General features: G+C 52.3%; 2 protein-coding genes across 5 annotated transcripts in view; one reads left to right on the plus strand and one right to left on the minus strand.

Moving 5' to 3' along the window:
- The first annotated feature begins 4,227 nt into the window (after positions 1-4,227).
- On the plus strand, positions 4,228-7,069 carry HYI (hydroxypyruvate isomerase (putative)). The gene is made up of 8 exons (XM_007979098.3): positions 4,228-4,640; positions 4,728-4,839; positions 5,909-6,023; positions 6,211-6,289; positions 6,378-6,427; positions 6,512-6,581; positions 6,685-6,819; positions 6,917-7,069. Exons 1-8 carry the CDS (start codon positions 4,442-4,444, stop codon positions 7,027-7,029), a joined length of 873 nt encoding a protein of 290 aa, XP_007977289.1. The 5' UTR covers positions 4,228-4,441; the 3' UTR covers positions 7,030-7,069.
- SZT2 (SZT2 subunit of KICSTOR complex) overlaps positions 7,070-17,954 on the minus strand; it is a 61,672-nt gene continuing 50,787 nt past the window's right edge. For 3 of the 4 annotated variants that reach the window (XM_037998110.2, XM_037998113.2, XM_007979096.3), the window contains exons 52-72: positions 17,615-17,748; positions 16,815-16,981; positions 16,593-16,690; positions 16,376-16,508; positions 16,064-16,194; positions 15,837-15,937; positions 15,588-15,764; positions 15,122-15,389; positions 14,941-15,020; positions 14,731-14,856; positions 14,412-14,611; positions 12,228-12,318; positions 11,953-12,033; positions 11,796-11,870; positions 11,062-11,275; positions 10,534-10,687; positions 10,262-10,384; positions 9,749-10,154; positions 9,505-9,621; positions 8,052-8,120; positions 7,070-7,893 (exon numbers count right to left, since the gene is read on the minus strand). In XM_037998110.2, the coding sequence (XP_037854038.1) occupies positions 7,750-7,893; positions 8,052-8,120; positions 9,505-9,621; positions 9,749-10,154; positions 10,262-10,384; positions 10,534-10,687; positions 11,062-11,275; positions 11,796-11,870; positions 11,953-12,033; positions 12,228-12,318; positions 14,412-14,611; positions 14,731-14,856; positions 14,941-15,020; positions 15,122-15,389; positions 15,588-15,764; positions 15,837-15,937; positions 16,064-16,194; positions 16,376-16,508; positions 16,593-16,690; positions 16,815-16,981; positions 17,615-17,748 (3,089 nt within the window). In that variant the 3' untranslated portion in view covers positions 7,070-7,749. Of the gene's footprint in view, positions 7,894-8,051; positions 8,121-8,871; positions 9,061-9,504; positions 9,622-9,748; positions 10,155-10,261; positions 10,385-10,533; positions 10,688-11,061; positions 11,276-11,795; positions 11,871-11,952; positions 12,034-12,227; positions 12,319-14,411; positions 14,612-14,730; positions 14,857-14,940; positions 15,021-15,121; positions 15,390-15,587; positions 15,765-15,836; positions 15,938-16,063; positions 16,195-16,375; positions 16,509-16,592; positions 16,691-16,814; positions 16,982-17,614; positions 17,749-17,954 lie in introns of all 4 variants that reach the window. The other variant, XR_012089685.1, reaches the window with a different exon arrangement.

Consider the following 17,954-nt stretch of genomic DNA (forward strand, 5'->3'; position numbering starts at 1 on the left):
TGTTGTTGGATTCGGTTAGCTAGTATTTTGTTAAGGATTTTAGCATCTATGTTCATCAAGGATATTCATCTGTAGTTTTCTTTTTTAGTTGTGTCCTTTCCCGGTTTTGGTATTAGGGTGATGCTGCCTTCATAGAATGAATTAGGGAGTGTTCCTTCCTTCTCTGTCTTGTGGAATAATGTCAAAAGGATTGGCACCAATTCTTGGAATGTCTGGTAGAATTCTGCTGTGAATCCGTCTGGTCCTGGACTTAATTTTGTTGGTAATTTTTAAATTACCATTTCAATCTTGCTGATTGCTCTGTTCAGAGTATCTAATTCTTCCTGATTTAAGCAAGGAGGGTTGTATTTTTCCAGGAATTTATCCACTTCTAGGTTTTCTAGTTTATGTGCATAAAGATGTTCATAGTTGCCTTGAATGATCTTTTGTATTTCTGCAGTGTCAGTGGTAATATTTCCTGTTTTGTTTCTTAGTGAGGTTATTTGGATTTTCACTCTTCTTGGTTAATCTTGCTAACGGTCTATCGATTTTATTTTATTTTATTTTATTTTATTATTTTTTGTGACAGGATTTTGCTCTGTCACCCAGGCTGGACTGCAGTGGTGCAATTATGGCTCACTGCAGCCTGGACCCCCCAGACTCAAACGATCTTCCCACCTCGGCCTCTGGAGTAGCTGGGACTACACACACATGCCACCATGCTTGGCCAATTTTTATATTTTTGTCGAGATGGGGTTTCACTAGGTTGCAAAGGCTGGTCTCAAACTCCTGGGCTCAAGTTATTCTCCTGCCTCAGCCTCCCAAAGGGCTGGGATTACAGGTGTGAACCACCCGCTCTGACCCATTGGGACCATTTTACAGGCTGCCTGCCATAGGTTCTGGGCAGATAATACAATAAAAGATCACTATACTGAGCAGTGGCAAGTTGAGTCTAAGAAGTGATCATTATAATTCAAACCAGACAAACAATACAAACAAGCTGAACCTGTAGAAAAATCTTGAGATTATAATGATACCACAATGAGGATGTTAATATCAAATGTGCTAACAGACGGCAGTAAATGCATACAGGTTTTAAAAATGTGTTTTTATTAAATATAAAACAGATATAAAATGATATTTATAAAATATATGTTAACTCTAAAGAAGAGTAGTAAAGTTAACATACATGAATGTGCTATCCAAGGTAAGAGAAAGGATAACTAATGCTTTCAAAGGCTCCAATGCTACCCTCTTCCGTCCTCCTCTAGAGGTCGTCACCATTATGCTGAATTTTGTGATAATTATTCACTTGTTTTTCATTGTTTTACCAGTGATATCCATATTCCTACACAAGATACTGTTGATTTTCCCTGCCTTTGACTTTTTATCAATGGAATCACGCTGTATGTATTTCTCTGTGATTTGCTTCTTCCTCTAGAGATTATGTTTCTGAGATGTATCCATTTGATGCTTTCATAATGATGTTTTTCAGTTCCAGTTAAACTTCACTAAGCTCTTCAGATATTGTCCTGTGTGCAAGGTGGGATAAGACATAGCCGAAGGTGAATAAAGCAAATAATTTTCATGGACATTGCACTCCTTATATATTTATTTGGGCATATTATGTGAAAGTGTTGTAAGGGAATTAAGGGGTAAGTGAGTCATGTATGTCTAGTTTATACATAATCTTGTGTTAATAAGAACAAACTCAGTTTTATCATTTGAGCCACCAGCTTTCTCTTGTACAACATGGTATGACTGTACTATTACACAACTCACCTATGTATGTATGTATGGACATTTGAGTTAGTTCCATCTTTTTGCTACATAAGTAGTTCTGCTGTGAACATCACTTTACTTTTTGCCTGGTCCACTTGTGCAAAACTTTCTTCAGAGGATACACCTGGGAAAGGAACTGTTGGATCAAAGGCATATCAGCCTTAAGAGACAAGGCCAAATTGTTTTCCAAGGAGGTTATAGTGATTTACACTCCTATCAGCAGTTGTTCCAAATCCTATCCAATATTTGATAATGTCTTTTTTTTTTTTTGCCAATCTGAAAGGCATAAAATAGAATTTCATTGAGGTTTTGATTTGCATTTCACATGAGTCGTAATATGTTTTACTGCATTGCCAAATGTTATCCAGTGATCAAATGAGACTCTGAACTCTGTACTAAAGTTTTTGCCATTATCCATGCAACTATTTATAAATTGTTGTTACTTTAATACCACACCTGTGCAAATTATTTGGTTAAAAGCTAAATACATATCTGTGAAGTACAATAAAGCCGGAAAAAAAGGCAAATGCAAAGAATCCAAACTTGTGATAACTTAGTCTCATGCCTGTGTTGCGAGGTGGGATAAGATATAGCCAAAGGTGAATAAAGCAAATAATTTTCATGGACATTGCACTCCTTATATATTTATTTGGGCATATTATGTGAAGGTGTTGTAAGGGAATTAAGGGGAAAGTGAGTCATGTATGTCTAGTTTATACATAATCTTTACTGCCCTAAGGGATGTCAAAGGAAAAAAGGGGTGGACCATTGGGAGTTGGACACATTTTGTTTCTGATGCAGAGCTCAGCAGATGGTGGTGCTTTCAACATCATAAATGGAATTTGCATACTCAGAGATCAACAGTGAGGTGGTAATAAAGGAATTACTTCCTCTGGATGTTACTCTGTATTGTTGATTTTGGATTGCACACACACTAAAGTTGGGATTGATTCCAATGTTAAGCTTAGTGAGATCTTGACAGGACGATACCCAAGAAACACATTCCAAGACAAGGCAAAGGTCCTTATAAAACCAGTTGCAAATGAGCAAGAAATCAGGTGATCAGTGTCAGTTGGCAGCAGTCTGTTCTTGGAGGCAGAGCTGAAGAAATGGAACCGTCTAAGCATTTGGGTTCACCACGGGATCAGGCTGGATCCCTGGTGTCTGAGTTAGCCTCATTTGAGATGGAGTTGAGTGTTGACAGAACAATCAGTGGAAGCTGGGTGTTCCTAATGTTGTACTTTCAGCTTTTCTGTCAAAGTTAGCACAGACGATAGATCAAGATGACGTTTACTCATGAACTGTTGGGATATAGATTTCTATTTTTCAAAGGAAATTTAAGACATCAATAACTTAGATATGTTCCTATTTTTGACCATGTAATTCTACCCCTAAGAACCTGCCCAATCAGGTGGGTTATTGTAGATGAAAGTAAAATCATTCAAATTATCTCAAGAAACATTAAGATGCTATACAGACAAAGAAACCCAGGAAAGTCTAAGCATCCCAGCCTTAAGTGCACAGACCTGGGGGCAGCTATGGGTTTGGGCACCCCTGGGACGACATGGGTTTCTCAGTGTGCTACCTCTATTCACAGGACTTGGTTCCCCTCCTTTCCGCTCTAGCTTTTCTTTACCATAGGACTCTGTCTTATTTCGTTTCTACAGCCCAGTCACCTTCTGGCAACACCACCTGTTGACTCTCAGCATTTCTTTGTTTGAACTCTTGATTGGTTATCTTTCCAAACCACGCAAGTAAGAGGTCTTTGACCAGTCTATGGATTGGCTGTCCTGGGATCAGATGACCTCCCTGGTCCAATCAGCTGAGGCTAAGGCTAAGCGATGACAGCTCACCCATAGCTGCTCAATGGTGCCGTTTCCCTTGCAAAAGACAAACGGTGTGAACGGGCCAACACTGTGATGGACATCTCTAGAAAAAGACTTGAAAAAGAATCAGAGATAGGGACTAAGAAGTGCATGAAAGTGCGCTTGCAGCGCGCGCGCACACACACAATATCCAACCACAAAGTACAATAAATGACTTGCTGCTTAGGTGTGCAACAATGAGCAGCGAAGGCACAGATTTTGAAGGCTATTGGAAAACACGAGGAAATGCTCACAAAATAATATTCCATGAAAAAGGGTTATAAAACCGCATATACCGAATGATCACAATTTCCAAAGAAAAAAACTGCATATTTTAAAATTTGGACGGGAAAGCTAACAGGCTAGTGGTATGATAACTCGTGGTATAAAAGTGCTTCTTTATTTGGTTATACAGCTTTCAAATGTTGCTTAACGAACAGATAGCATTTTTATAAACAGAGGAAAGACTCAGTATTAAAGTGCACGTCCCATCATTGCAACCTGGCCCTCGGGCAGCCAGCTCTCTCTGGCCCCGCGTCCGGCTTTCAGGTCCGGGAGCCCGGCCTCTCCACCTTCTCCCGGCGCGGGCCCCGCTCCTTTTCCGGCCGCCCTCGCCCCGCCCCTTCGCCTCTCCCCGCGCTCCCTCTCTCGCTCACGGAAGGCGCTTTTCGCGAAGGCCCGGATTTTTACAGCACTTCGCTTTTCTAACCCCGAAGAGTGCACGTTTGTTCGCAGGGCCAGCAAGGAGAGCCCCGCCCCGCCCCGCCCGCCGCCTTTGGCGCCCTCGGACTCTGCCCGGCCCGGCCTCCCCAGGCATGGCGCCGCTGCGCTTCTCCGCCAATCTGTCCTGGCTATTCCCCGAGCTCCCTGGCCTCCCTGCGCGGCTGCGGGCCGCGGGCAGCTCGGGCTTCGAGGCCGTCGAGGTGGCCTGGCCGTACGCGGAGCCGCCTGAGGCGCTGGCGCGCGCCGCGCGAGAAGCGGGGCTGCGGCTTGTGCTGATCAACACGCCGCCAGGTGCGCCGCGGGCCGGGAGGCTGGTGGGGGACGGGGCGCGGGCAGGGGAGTGCCCGAGTCGGGGGCTGAGGCCCGTTCTCTCTGCAGGAGACCAAGAGAAGGGGGAAATGGGGCTGGGGGCCGTCCCCGGGAGACAGGCGGCCTTCCGAGAGGGGCTGGAGCAGGCCGTGCGATACGCCAAGGCCCTGGGCTGTCCCAGGTACCCCGCCTCCACCCCAAGCCCCACCCCTCTGTGACCCATGACCCTGCCGCAGGTTCAGGGAGTCGAGGACCTGAGGTCTGAGACGCCCAGAAGTCTGAGCCCACTGGCCTATCTCCGCCTCTGCGGTCCTGGTCCTTTGTAAATTGCCTTTTGTATTTTATCTGTCCTGTGCCAGTCTGTTTGCCACTCTTTCATGCTCACCCCATGCTGGGATCCCATGCTGGGAGCTCAGTCTGCCTAGGAAGATAGGAGAGTAAATATATGCAGTGATCCATTTGAGGACAGCCCTATTCCAGGAAGCTGTGGGAGCAGGGGTAGGCACCTAACCCTGTCTGGATCAGAGAAAGCTGCTTACAGGTAGTGATGCTTGGACTGTCTTCAAGGAGTGGGCATTGCTTGATGGGCAGAAGGTAAAGTATTCCCGGCAAGGGTGCTGTGGCAAGAGGCAGCCTGGTATGTTCAGCAGTGTTCCTAAGGCTGTACATATATGTAGCCTGTTGGGGTGGGGAGGCCTGGAATGTCTGTTCAGAGCTGGCTGTGGCTGATAAAATCAGGGGATGATGGGAGGAGGTGGACAGCTCAAATGGGGCTGATCAAATGTCAAATCCTGCAGAGGCCAAACAGGCTCAGAAGGAACTAGCAAGAGGGGATCACTACTGGTCAATGGTGGGGGCAGAAAAAAGATGGGAAGAGTCTAAGTAGTAGATGCAAGGAGAGGAAGTAGAGACAGCAGCACGGAATACCTGAGAAGGGCAAGCAAGAGTCAGGATAATTTTTAAAGGTGAGACTTTAGCAGGTTATAGGTTGAGGAGAAGGACCGAGGGAAGGAAAGGTGGAAAGTACTGGAGGCAGGGGGCGGTGGGTGGACGCTGAGGTGTCTGGGAAAGGGCTTCCCCTCGGCCGTTACTGAAGTGTCTCTGAAAAGTGCTGGGATGCCTGGGCATCGTGGCTCAGGTGCCATGGACTGGAGACCTGGGAGACAGGCAAGGGCCAGCAGAGTCAGGGAATCCTGGAAGAGGTGCAGAGAGCCAAGGGAGGCAAGGCCTCCAGTCCATCTTCCTCACAGGATCCACCTGATGGCTGGCCGAGTACCCCAGGGAGCTGATCGAATAGCAGTCAAAGCTGAGATGGAGATGGTTTTTCTGGAGAACCTGAGGCATGCAGCTGGGGTTTTGGCTGAGGTGAGAAAGGTGGAAACACACATGTACTTACATGTCTTTGTGGGTGTGCGGAGGAGGGGGTGCACAGTGGGGACAGCACGTGAGGCTGCCAGCCTAGGTCAGAGGGACAGGTGAGGGCCTTGACCAGTGACTGATGGGAGACGAACTTGGGAAGGAGCTCTATTCACAGCACCCGACATGCTGCTAGGAGGACCTCGTGGGACTGCTGGAGCCCATCAATACCCGCATCACTGACCCCCAGTACTTCCTGGACACGCCCCAGCAGGGTATGACCCCAGCCCTGTCTCTTTCTGTCCCTTTTGATTCCTGTGCTCTCCTCGAGGCTCACGGCCCCCTCCCTGGCTTCTCTTACAGCGGCAGCCATCTTACAGAAGGTGGGAAGACCCAACCTCCAATTACAAATGGTAAGTGGAAGAAAGGGGGTACTTTGAAGACTGGAAGGAGGGTGGGGCCTGCGGGGTCTTGGACTGTAGTATCCTCTTCCCCAGGACATATTCCACTGGCAGATCATGGATGGGAACCTGACAGGAAACATCCGGGAGTTCCTGCCCATTGTTGGTGAGAGGAGCTTCCTGTGCCCTCCCACCCTTTCAATCCCCACATCTGTTCTTCAGGCCCTGGCAGGAGCCTAGACCCCACATTTGTCCACATCTGTCCCCAGGGCATGTGCAGGTGGCACAGGTCCCAGGCCGAGGGGAGCCCAGCAGCCCCGGAGAGCTGAATTTCCCCTATCTGTTTCAACTGCTGGAAGATGAAGGCTACAAAGGCTTTGTGGGCTGCGAGTATCAGCCTCGAGGTGAGGGGTGGCCCTGGGGAAGGGAGCTCTGGAGGGACTGGACAGGGGCTGTTTTCTCCTTGTGGGCTGAGATGCTCAGGCCTCCCTCTCCCTACAGGAGACACAGTAGAGGGCTTGAGTTGGCTACGTTCATACTGGGATAGGCGGGGCCACCCCGAGGTGGCCAGTGAGGGCCTGCACACCACCCACATGCCTCCAGACAGCGAGTGAGATCCCATCTCCTCCTCTGCATTAAAGATGACCCGCCGAACATTGTCTTATGTCTCTGTTATGGGGTGGGGGGACACATAGTGTCTAACACTTCAGTTTCTCTGTTGCTTCCCTCCCATTGAGAAGCCAGCGCCAGGGTTGCTGTGGAGATGGGAGAGCTTCTGAGCCCACCTTCTCATTAAAGGATGAGAAACCCAGGGTCTGAGAGCAAAGGGACTTGACAGTGGCCACAGGTGCTTCAAAGGCAAAGCTGGGATTGGAACCCAGTTGTCATCTCAATGGGAATGTCCAGCAGTGATGTCCAAGTGGGAGGTGAAGACCCGAGGGCTCAAGGGACACAGGTGGCTGATCATAGTCAAAGGCTGGAGGGCAGGATCAGGTAAAGGAGCTCTAGGGGGTAAGTTTTTGCCACCCCGTGTGAACTCCCGAGACTACCAGGTGGGCAGAAAGGAGTACCCCAGAAGGGCCCAAGGGGTCCTTGGGTTGACCTGACCCTCTGAAGTCCTGGATGGGTCACTGGCTGTGGGTGTTTGAGGAGGGCAGTTCCTGCTGCCAGGCTGGGGCAGCAGACCCCCAAGACATAGTTACAAAGCCTTTGGTGTCACTCAGTGTCTGACGTGCCCTGGGGCCCAGAAGGGCTAGTCAGTCCTGCCTCTGGCGGGCAATCTTGTAGACCCACGATTCGAGGAACAGTGACATGCAGTGGTCCAGTCCACTCTCTCAGAGGAGGCGGGTCCAGAGGGTGAAACAGGCTGTGTTGATGACAGACTCCAGGTGGTGGTAGGTGGAGACCAGTTGGGCAGGGGGGCTCTCGCTGTCCTGAGGCTGTACTGGGAAGGGCTCTCGAAAAACCACTGTCAGAGACTGTGGGGAACATGGTGGGGGTGTGCTGGTGAGAGGAGGGCATGGGTGGGGACAGGAGGCAGGGCTCAGAAAGGGTGGGCACCCCAACCCAGCAGGCTCCGTACATTTGGGGCACGGCCTTCCACAAGGCTGACACAAATCCCCCGACTTGTTCTCACCGTCTTTCCTAAGTGGGAGTCCAGAAACACCAGCACAAAGCAGTCAGTGAACTTCTGATTCAGCACAACCTGCAGTGAAAAGATGAGAAGGGGACTGAGGTCTCTCTCCTGCGAGGTGACACAGACCCTTCCACAGGGCATCCTGAGGTGAAGGGAGGATGAGGAGAGGCCTACTTCCATCTCCACACCTCACCCTGCCTGTACCCCAAGGTCACATAGAACCATGTCTCCAAATTGAGCCTCAGTCCTCATCCTCGCTGGCTTGCCGGTCAGCCCATCTGAGCTGCGTCAGAATGAGGGGTAACAGTAGATCCTGGAGGCCCCACACACAGCCTGGTACGCTGAAGCCAATCAATGGAGAGTGCTGTACCCCTGGCACAACCTCCTTGCCTCCTGTCCTGGGACTCCTCTCTGACCACCCCTGGGATTGTCCTGTCCCCTTATGTCTGTCTGCTCCCTAACACTCTGCTTAGTGATCCATCCTGGGATGATTTGCTCTCCCAAGGCTTCGGTTACCACCTGTTCACAGAGCTGCTGCCTACGACTCTCCTGAGCTTGAATCCCTGGTACCCACAAACCTTGCAGACAGTGAAGGGCCTTATGGACCCCCGACTCAACTTCCCCCAGGTTGGACTTGTCACCCTTCCCCAAAACCCACTCCTGCTCCAGCCTTCCCACCACCCACAGGGGCACCCCCCTCTATTCACAACCGCTGACACTACTGCAGCCTCATCCTAAGTGACCTCGGCTTCTCTGGGAGACCCTTCCTGCACCCTGAAATGAATCCTCTGCACAAGCACTGTGCTGCAGGACCCCTCACCTGGCTCCACCTCCTACTTTCTCACTTGAAATCTTCTCTCGTAACGCCTCTTCTCTTGAACCTCAGCTCTGGCCGGGCCCATCTCTGTGGGCTCCTTAATGCCCCATGCTCCACCACCACAGCTCTCTCTACCTGTCCTTTACAGCAGCGCTTTCAAACTTCAGTGTGCACACAAATCACCTGGGGAGACTGACAACCCGCAGATCCCGAGTCAGCAGTCTCAGATGTGGCCGGAGAGCCTGCGTTTCAGCAAGCTCCCAGGTGCTGCGGCTACTGGTCTGTGGACCACACTTTGAGTAACAAGGCTTCAAAGCCCAAGGGGTCCTTTCTGGGGCTTCAGCCTACTGACAAAGTTCTGAGAGCTCCTTGGGTTGTCAATTCCAGAGCCTGGCCCTCAGGATCTCAAGCCAAAGCTTGTGTTCTTGGTGAGTCTTTGAGGGCAGAGCTGCTCAGAGAATCACATACTGTAGCTCGACGCCCGGTACTGGACGGGTTTTACATGTATCTGTGGAGTCCCATTCTGTCTAGGCCTCCCTCCAGAGCAGAGCTTGCTTGGTCAGGCTGAGGGGCGCATCTGTCTGGTGAGGATTTCTGCTATGTTGTCCTTTTCAGAGGAAGCTCAAGGGGACTTACCAGGTACTGAGTTCCCAAGTCTGGGCTTTGGAAATGGCGACAACTCTGGGGGAAGCGGCTTAGGAGAACTTTGATCAGGCTCTGGTACCAGGAGACTGTCATGGATAGGAAGCAGTCCTGGGGGAGGAGCCACAGGCCTGAGTCTTCTGTGCCAGTCACCTCAGATTCCTGTGCTCTCTGCCCTGGCTGCCAGTGGAATTCCTGGCATCTACCCCAGCTCTTTCGGGAGCCCACAGTCCCTTACCAGCTGGGGGTCGATGTCCCCAATGGATTTGGTATGGACTGCTTCTAGGAGCTCCTCCAGCTCTGCCAGGGCCAGGCGCCCCCCTAGCCGCAGTCTATCAGGCCCTGGTGGCTCCAGCAAGAAGAGGCGCTTCCAAAGGGTGTCCCGACGGCAGTGCCCTCCAGCCAGCCGTACCAGCTGAGCCAGTCGTGCCCGTGCCATGCCCACCTCTGCAGCCAGTGGTGGGAACAGAGGAGCCGGTCCTGGCGCTAGAACAAGCCCTGAGGCCTCCCCAGGGCTGCCAGCTGAACTCCCAGGAGCCTCTGGCTCAAGGGGCAGTCTGGGTGGCTTCCGGAAGCGGCGCATGTCAGCAGTGAGCCTGGGGAAGAGCTCTCGCTGGCTGGTGAGCACCACGAAGAACTGTAGCCTGGAGTGGGGAACAGGGCAGGAGAGTGGCGGTCATAGCAAGAGACACACAGGGCAGGGTGGGGCAGGCTGGGAAATGGGCGTGTTCAAGGTAGGGGATCTGCTGACCGCAGAACGTGCCGCTCAGCCTCTCCTTGCTCCTCAAAGGGTGCAGCACAGTGACAGACAAGCAGAGACACATCAAAGTCATCCTGGTGGCGAAGTCCCTCAGAATCCAGGTAGGAGCCAGAGCTGTGCAGGACAGGTTGGGGAGATGTCAACTCTGGGGTTCTAATGAAACAAACCTCACCCTGCCCAAGAAAACACGGGTCTCCCTACTGCAAGTATGTCCCAGCCCCAGCTCCTGCAGCATGCATGCTGGATGCCCCTCCCAGCCTTACCTGTGCCATGCCGACACCAGGGCATACTCATTGTGTTCTGGGCCCCCTGGCCGGGCCATTCGCAATGGCTTCATGTGGTAAGAGCTGGCATGGTCAGCCACGTAGTTGTACAGCTGGTGGGCAGCGATGAGTGGTGTGGGGAGCTCCAATGTCCCTGAGGGGTAAGTAACAGGAGACAGCAGACACTAAGCCTAGGACAGACACACTGATCTGGTGGGGCACAGGGATGGGAGTCTTTAAAGCTCTGACTGGCAGGCAGAGTGGGTCTGCTTTCCTTAGGAGCTCCTGCATTCCTGTGGAACACTGAGATGGGACAAAAGTAACTCAGAGGGCAGGGAACATGTGACATGGGGTCCAAACTCTGGTAAGAAAGACACAGGACAGAAACATGGGGACATGATATGTGTGACATGAGGTAATTAACAACATGGGACCACTTGTCCAGGGAGGTAGTCCCACCAGCCCTGACCTGGAGGCACCTGTGGCCTGTTCTTTTTTGGGTTCACTGGCTTGCCCTTGGGCACTGACCTTGGTAAATGTGATTGCGGCCGAAGTGGGGTCCATCGGGGTGGTGGGCCAGGAAGTGTCGCAGGAAGGTGGTGAGGTGGTAGCCGTGCCGCAGCACCAGGTGGGCACCTAGCACGTGCTGGTGCACGAGGCGCAGATGGAAGTCATAGCTGAACGAGTGCACGTGCATCAGGTCCCGCACCTTGTCACACTCCTCTGTGAACAGCATGGACAGCTGGGGAGGCAGCAGCAGGAGACAGGGTTAGGGTGTGGCTGCACTGGCTGCCCAATACATGTTTCCTTCCTTCTGTGGAAAGAAGTGCAATTTTTCCCCTGCTGCTGTGGCCCAGTGGAATGCCCTCTGCCAGAATGGTTTCTGTGGGAAGGCCTCCCTTTTTCATACTGTATTGTAACTACTTCCATGAAACTAGGGCCATTTTGAGACACTGGGCCATTCTGCTGTATCCCAGATTCCACTAGGGTCTGCCACAGACCCTAGATGACTACAGGCCAGACCAGGCACTGTGCTGCCTCAGGGCTACAGCTGAACACACTTTGGATGACCGACAGGGTCAGCCTGGTAGTGAGTGCAGCTCACCAGAATGAGCACTGACCTAGCCAGGCCACAGCACTGCATCAGTCACTAAGCCAGCCTGCCCACTGCATTACTCTACTGCCCAGCAAATGAGACATGGAGCCATGCTGCCCACAGGACACTGGGGTGCACTGACTGTGCCTACACCTCATCCACATACCTGTGAGTTGACAGCCTGCCCCATTGGGATTCGGGAACATTCCAGGGCAAACTGTTTGACACAGAAGTAACAGCCCTGGAGGGAAGGTGAAGATGAGATCAGGAAGGCAAGAGACAGGTGGGTCTGGCTCTCTCCACTCAGTGCTCTTCCTGCTTACCTGGAATGCCAGTTCCATGAGGATGATGCCCCCAGGCAGTGCCCGCTGCAGGTGGTAGGTGGTTACTGGAGAGCTAGTACTCTGAAGAAAGGAAAAACGGGGCAAGGATTGGGGGCTCACCAGCCTCGAATCAGTAGGGTGGAAGTCCCTTAGATCCTGACTTTAATGGTGTCAGTCTGGGATCAGTGACCTCGGTACATCACTCAGGGTCAATGACCTCAGGCCATGGGAAAGTAATTCGGCAACAGTAACTTTACCATTATATGACAAGTTACCTTGGGGCTCCCATCAGTCTTGGTTTTAGGGCAGGAGAAGGAGCCTCGACCCTCTGTTCCAAGGATAGCCATGGCCCGTGGCCGGCTGGTGCTGTAGAAGAGGAGGAGGGATAAGAGGATGAGGCAGGCAAGTGGCATGCAGTCACGGTGATCAGACCCAGAATCCGTTTTACATGGAATCATTTTGCAGGGGAGGAAACAGGCCCACAAAGGTGCCACTGTGAGTGGCAAGGCTGGGCCTGGAGTCCCGGTCTAGACTGCAGGGCTGGGCTTTCTCCACAGCAGCTGCTGCTTCAAGGGAGGCAAAAACAGTGCTCCGTGGGGAGGTGGAGTCTACGCCTCTCTGCTACTGAGAGGGTGTGTGCTGGGCAGGAGAGAGAAGGGGGAGGGTGATGCATGTCTACGATTTGATTAGGAAAATTCAAGGAGATGCTTGATGCCTGGTTAGGTACCTTCCTCTGAGGGAAAAGCTGCTGTCTTTTGATTGTGGGATGGCAGTTCCAGGCTTTAAGAGGCATATTGCTCATCACAGTTTAGTGCAGAGGATAGGGGAGAAGGGAAGCAGGGGAAGGACTGGGAAGAAGGGACAGAACAGAAGGGGTCAGGGGGACCTACTCACACCAAGGGGCTATAAACTGCCAGAATTCTTGCTGGGGGTCAAAACCTCTGGCGGAAAAAGTGTCCCATTTAAACCTCAAGGAAACTGGGACAAGACTTAGTGATTGTTAAAGATTGGTGGGAAGGGAAGGCCTGGCTTTAAATTTTGCTGCAGAAACTTTTTTTTTTTTTTTAACTCAGTGTCTTGTTTTAAAAAGGAATTCAGATTTGGGGGGAAGAGCATAACTGATGGCAAGTGTGCAAATTAAAGTCCTTTAGACAAACCCCTAGAGCTGGGAACTGTCAAGGCAGCAAGCTGTGAAGCTCCTCTCCAGGGTAGGAGGGGCCAGCCTGGCCTGAGATGGGATCACAGGAGAGGCAGGCACGCCTTCTCTTCCTAATGCCTGGAAGAGAGGGAAACCTGGGGAGTGGAGAGCTGGGCACAGAAACATGGGAGAGTTAGAACTGGCTTTCTGGACTACTGGCTTGAAAAGGTTCTAACTGAAAACAGAGGAGGGAGAACATGCCTTGATAAACTCACAAATCTGGAGACACAAAAGTAGCTGTGTGTAAGGTGAACAGCTCATTTTTCGCATACAGCTACTGGGAAAGGGCAGGGAACACAGAATCTGGAGAGGAACATAGAGCACGGGCCACAACCATGGGAATCTGAGATTTAATCGTGGATGAAAAGGTGGCTGCAGAGTTGTCCCTGCGCTCAGGGGAAATGGAGGTGGTGACAGAGGGGCTGCTTACTTCCCAAGACTCAGACCTGTCAGTACTGGCCAGTGGGTGAACATGACCAAGAACAGGCCGAGGACAGTGATGCAAGTAGGCCTAGCATAGAGGTCCTTGGTGAGAAAAGGACTTCCCTGGGCCAAGAACCACATCAAATCTCAGGAGAGGTCAGTGGGATGATCAGGACAGGAATCATTAAGGCCTAGATCCAGAGGCTTAGGAGTATGTACAAGATTTACATGTGCAGGCCGGACGTAATGGCTCACAACTATAATCCTAGCACTTTGGGAGGCTGAGGTGGGTAGACTGCCTGAGTTGAGGAGTTCAAGACCAGCTTAGGCAACATGGTGATACCCCATCTCTACTAAAATACAAAAAATTAGCCAGGCAGGGTGGTGTGCACCTGTAATCCCAGCTACTTGGCAAACTGAGGCACAAGAATTGCTCAAACCCAGGAGGTGGAGGTTGCAGTGAGCCGAGATCACGCCACTGTACTCCAGCCTAGGCGACGGAGCGAGATTCCATCTCCAAAAAAAATTCACATGGGGAGATGTATGCAAGCGTGTAAGTGTACAAGATATGTGTGGGCATGAGCTTTGTGAGAATGGACACAGTTCTGTGTACAAGTGTCATCATGAGTTCCACAAAGCATACAAGTTCTGCAGGACACGTCCGAGGGCTGTGTGAAAGTATCCAAAACCCTCACACGTGTGCGAGCCTGGTGGGATGAACATGCACGGGCCCAGCCCGACTTGTCAACATAGGACCTTGTAAAAGGAGGAAGGGCCTGTGGGGCCTCACTTGCAGTGCAGGAGGAGAAGAGAGAAGGGAAAGCAGGGACGGGCTCACCTGCGGGCAGGTGAGGGGGGCCGCAGTGGTACCAGCACAAAACCTATGCTCTGCAGATACTGCACATATTGCTGCAGGAAAGCCAAGCTCAGCTCCTTCAGCCAAGGCTCCTCACGGGCTCCCGGGGGCGACACATCCAAGGATTCACAGCTTGTGGGGGCCTCTCGGCTCCCAGACCCTGACTCAGGGCGATGGCGCCGCTGTGAGAGTAAAGATCAAGGAAGATTCTCCCCACTGTCAACCATCCTGCTGGGGATGGAAGAGGGGGGTCACTGTGGGGTAAGCAAAGGTCTCCTAGAAGTCTGGGAGTCAGCCTCACCTGCCCCTCAGGGAGTCCAGAGGTCTCTGGGGGCCCATGCAGCCAGGCAGCTGGGTCAAAGAGCATGGCTGTTGCACAGTAATGCACCAGGCGAGATGACTGCTTCAGGGTCTCCAGCTCTCCAGCCTGGGGAAACAGGGCAGTGAGCATGAAGCAGTGATGGGGCAGGATCAGAGATCCTCGAGGAAGATGCAAGCTGGGGTCACTCACACTGATGGGCATGGTGGCTGGAGTAGAACGCTGCTGCCAGGTTACAAACAGGTTTTCCATCTTCATCTGGCGCTCCAGCTCTGAGGGTTGAAGGCATCAGTAGTAGCCCCAGGCATTGTCACCCGCTTCCTCCCAGACTCCACAGATTTCCTGTCCCTGCTGCCTGTCCCAGTACCCTCACCTCTGCGCTCTGCCATCTTGATCTCTAGGAACTGTTGTCCATGGTAGGTGACAGGATCAGGAGGTCTGGGCACAGGACCAAGTATGGAGCTGGGGCGCGCAGCCGTGATATCCCTTAGGGCCTCGTCAAAGGGGAATGTGTCCAGGGGAAGGGGACCCCCACCACGAGAGGACCCACTCAGCCGGCCCTGCTCACGGCTCAGCGGGGGACTTGCACTCCGGATGAGGGTCTCCACTTCCATGGTTGGCAGCAGGAATGGGTTTGGCTCCTGAGAGACGGAGCATTGCAATGGGTTCACAGCCTTTGCCCTCGGACCCTCTCTCTCATCCCATGGCTTCCTCTCTCAGACTCCCTCCCCACTACCTCTGCCCTCAGTCTGTCCCATCTTTCCAGCTTCTGAGCTGGTTTTTCCTTTAACTGACCACTCAGTGGCCAAAACTATAGGAAGAGCCACAGCAGCAGGCACCTTTTCGTCTCGCACGGGGAAGTCCAACTGGCCATAATGATGGAAGAGTCCAAGCTTCTGGCTGAGTAGGCAGAAGATGAGATGGGCTCGTGCATTCTGCCACTGCACCAGGCGAACCAGTGCTCGGCCCAATGCTGCCCCCAGGTCTGGAGCCCAGTTGTAGGTCAGCAGCTGTAGCTGGAGGTCGGGGGTCAGGGTCAGTGAGATTATGGAACCCCTCTTCCCACCCAGTCCCTGGCCCATATGTACCTTCTTGTCCACGACCTCCAGTAGCAAGAGCCTCTGCCGGGGAGCATTTCGCCCTGAGCTCCCATCACCTCCTGGCTCGAAGCGCTGCATGGCTTTGGCAGCTACAGGATGGGGGAGGGGCACAACAGGGGCCTGGGAACAGATCCCCCTTGATCCCACCCTCCCCTCTGCAAGGTTGGAGACCCCACCAGTTATTCTTAGCCTACCCCCACAGGCCATGCCCTCACCCTGCTGTGTTGGTCTCCTCCACTGCAAGAAGTTCCTTCCCAGAAGCAGCAGACGCCGCTCAGCTGCAGGGCGGGGAGAGGGGCCCAGTTGCCCAGGGGAACAAGGGCTGAAGATCTCTGGCTCTGAACCCCTATTGAAAGGGAGGGCAGACAGAAAGGCCATCCATGACACCACTCCCTGGCCTAGTCTTCACCTCCCTGGACCTTGTTTCCACCTCTCCTAGCTCAGTTTCCTCTGTTTTGGCTTCCTATAGGCCCAGCTTTTAGCAAGTCTAGGGGAGTTCCCTTCAATTCTATAGGATCTACACTCACAAACGCTGCTCAAAGATGCGGACACTGGTGTCTCCAGCCATTGAGGTGACTAGTGCGGTGAACTCAGACAGGATGGATGGAAGGAGGAACCGGGACACCATGTGGGTGGAGCTTCTGGACACTGAGGCACAACCTGGGAGGCAGAGGAGTCACTATGAAGCTGCAGGATGGAGACCAGGCTGGGGTTGAGGGATGGGAGGGGAGGCTGGGGTCTCACCAATCTGAACCATAAACTCCATCCAGCGCCGAGCAGCACGGGCAAACACAGGATGAAGGGTCCCGACCTCACCCTCTTCTAGCTGTGTGGTCCGGCGTCTGAAAGACAGTGGGAGTAAGAGCCTCATGTCCATACATGACACTTGTATGTTTATACAGACCACGGCCCATCTGTGACTTCACGCCCATACTCTCTCAGGGCACAATACCACCACACACACACCTTTGTCTCTGGGCTCCAGAATCTGAGCCCGGTGCCCGCTCAGCTCCACCGGGAGTCCGAACACTCTCGGTTTTGTGACGCCTCCGGCCCCGAGTGTCTTCTGGCCGATCCAGGACAATGTCATCAGTTGTTTTGGGGGAACCCAAATCCCCACATTCTGTTTTACTCTGGGGGCAATGCAGTGAATGAGGAAGGGCTACTGGGAAGAGGAAAGGTGTGGGATGGAGGCACTATGGAACAGCAGTGAGCTAGGAGGGTTCAGAGGTCTGGGTTCAGACCGTGGCTTCCCCAGGGGCAGGCTAAGGAGCCCTGGGCAGGTTACTTAACTTTCCTGAGCCTCACCTTCCTCACAGTAAAAGCTCTACTTATCTTGCAAGCTGTTGTGAGGATCCAACAAGAAAAATGGAAGTGAAGGCACATAGTAAGTTAAGGCTCCCTCTACATCAGTGAGAACTGCCACATTCTGCAAAATCCAGTCCAAAAGACAGAGCAGTTTTTGTTTTGTTTTTTTTAAGAGAGTGTTTCTATGTTGCCCAGGCTGGAGTGCAGTGGCCATTAACAGGCATGATCACAACGTACTACAGCCTTGAACCTTGGCCTGAAGCAAAATCCTCCTACTTCATCCTCCTGAGGAGCTGGGACTAAAGGTACATGCTATGGTGTCTGGCAGGACAGAGCAGTTTCATATGAAAGGAGACTGTGGCAAGGCCTATAGGGGACTGGGAGGCAGGAGGGAGTGTAAGAGGAGCTAGGAGGCAGGCAGAAAGGTAGATGCCCACTTCACCACTTCCTCCCATTACCAGCATATCCCAGAAGCTACGCCGGCCAGCTTTGCTGGGTGGAGTCACAGGCTCCCCAGGGACAGGGGCAGGGGGAAAGGTGCTAGCTCGGCCTGCAGAGCTCTTAGTTTCCAACGATCCGTTCCTGAGACTTCCTGTGGACACCAGATATTACAGACACCCATCACTGATCATCAATCCCCATTCCAGAAAACTGAATCTCAAGACTGGTATGACAGTGACCTGCCTCCTACTCTACCTGTCAGTGAATGACAGTATACACAACTGATAGTGTGCAACCGCATGTGTTAGTATGAAGTGAGCTTCTCATGCAACAGCCCTGTCTAAGTGGGTGAGCAGC

Source organism: Chlorocebus sabaeus, chromosome 20 (genome assembly GCF_047675955.1).
Source record: "Chlorocebus sabaeus isolate Y175 chromosome 20, mChlSab1.0.hap1, whole genome shotgun sequence".
Taxonomy (NCBI): domain Eukaryota; kingdom Metazoa; phylum Chordata; class Mammalia; order Primates; family Cercopithecidae; genus Chlorocebus; species Chlorocebus sabaeus.

Coding starts and splice junctions, on each gene's coding strand:
- HYI (XM_007979098.3), top strand. CDS start 4,442: ATGGCGCCGCTGCGCTTCTCCGCCAATCTGTCCTGGCTATTCCCCGAG. Junction 6,024..6,210: donor CAGCTGGGGTTTTGGCTGAG/GTGAGAAAGGTG, acceptor ACATGCTGCTAG/GAGGACCTCGTGGGACTGCT. Junction 6,428..6,511: donor CCAACCTCCAATTACAAATG/GTAAGTGGAAGA, acceptor CCTCTTCCCCAG/GACATATTCCACTGGCAGAT.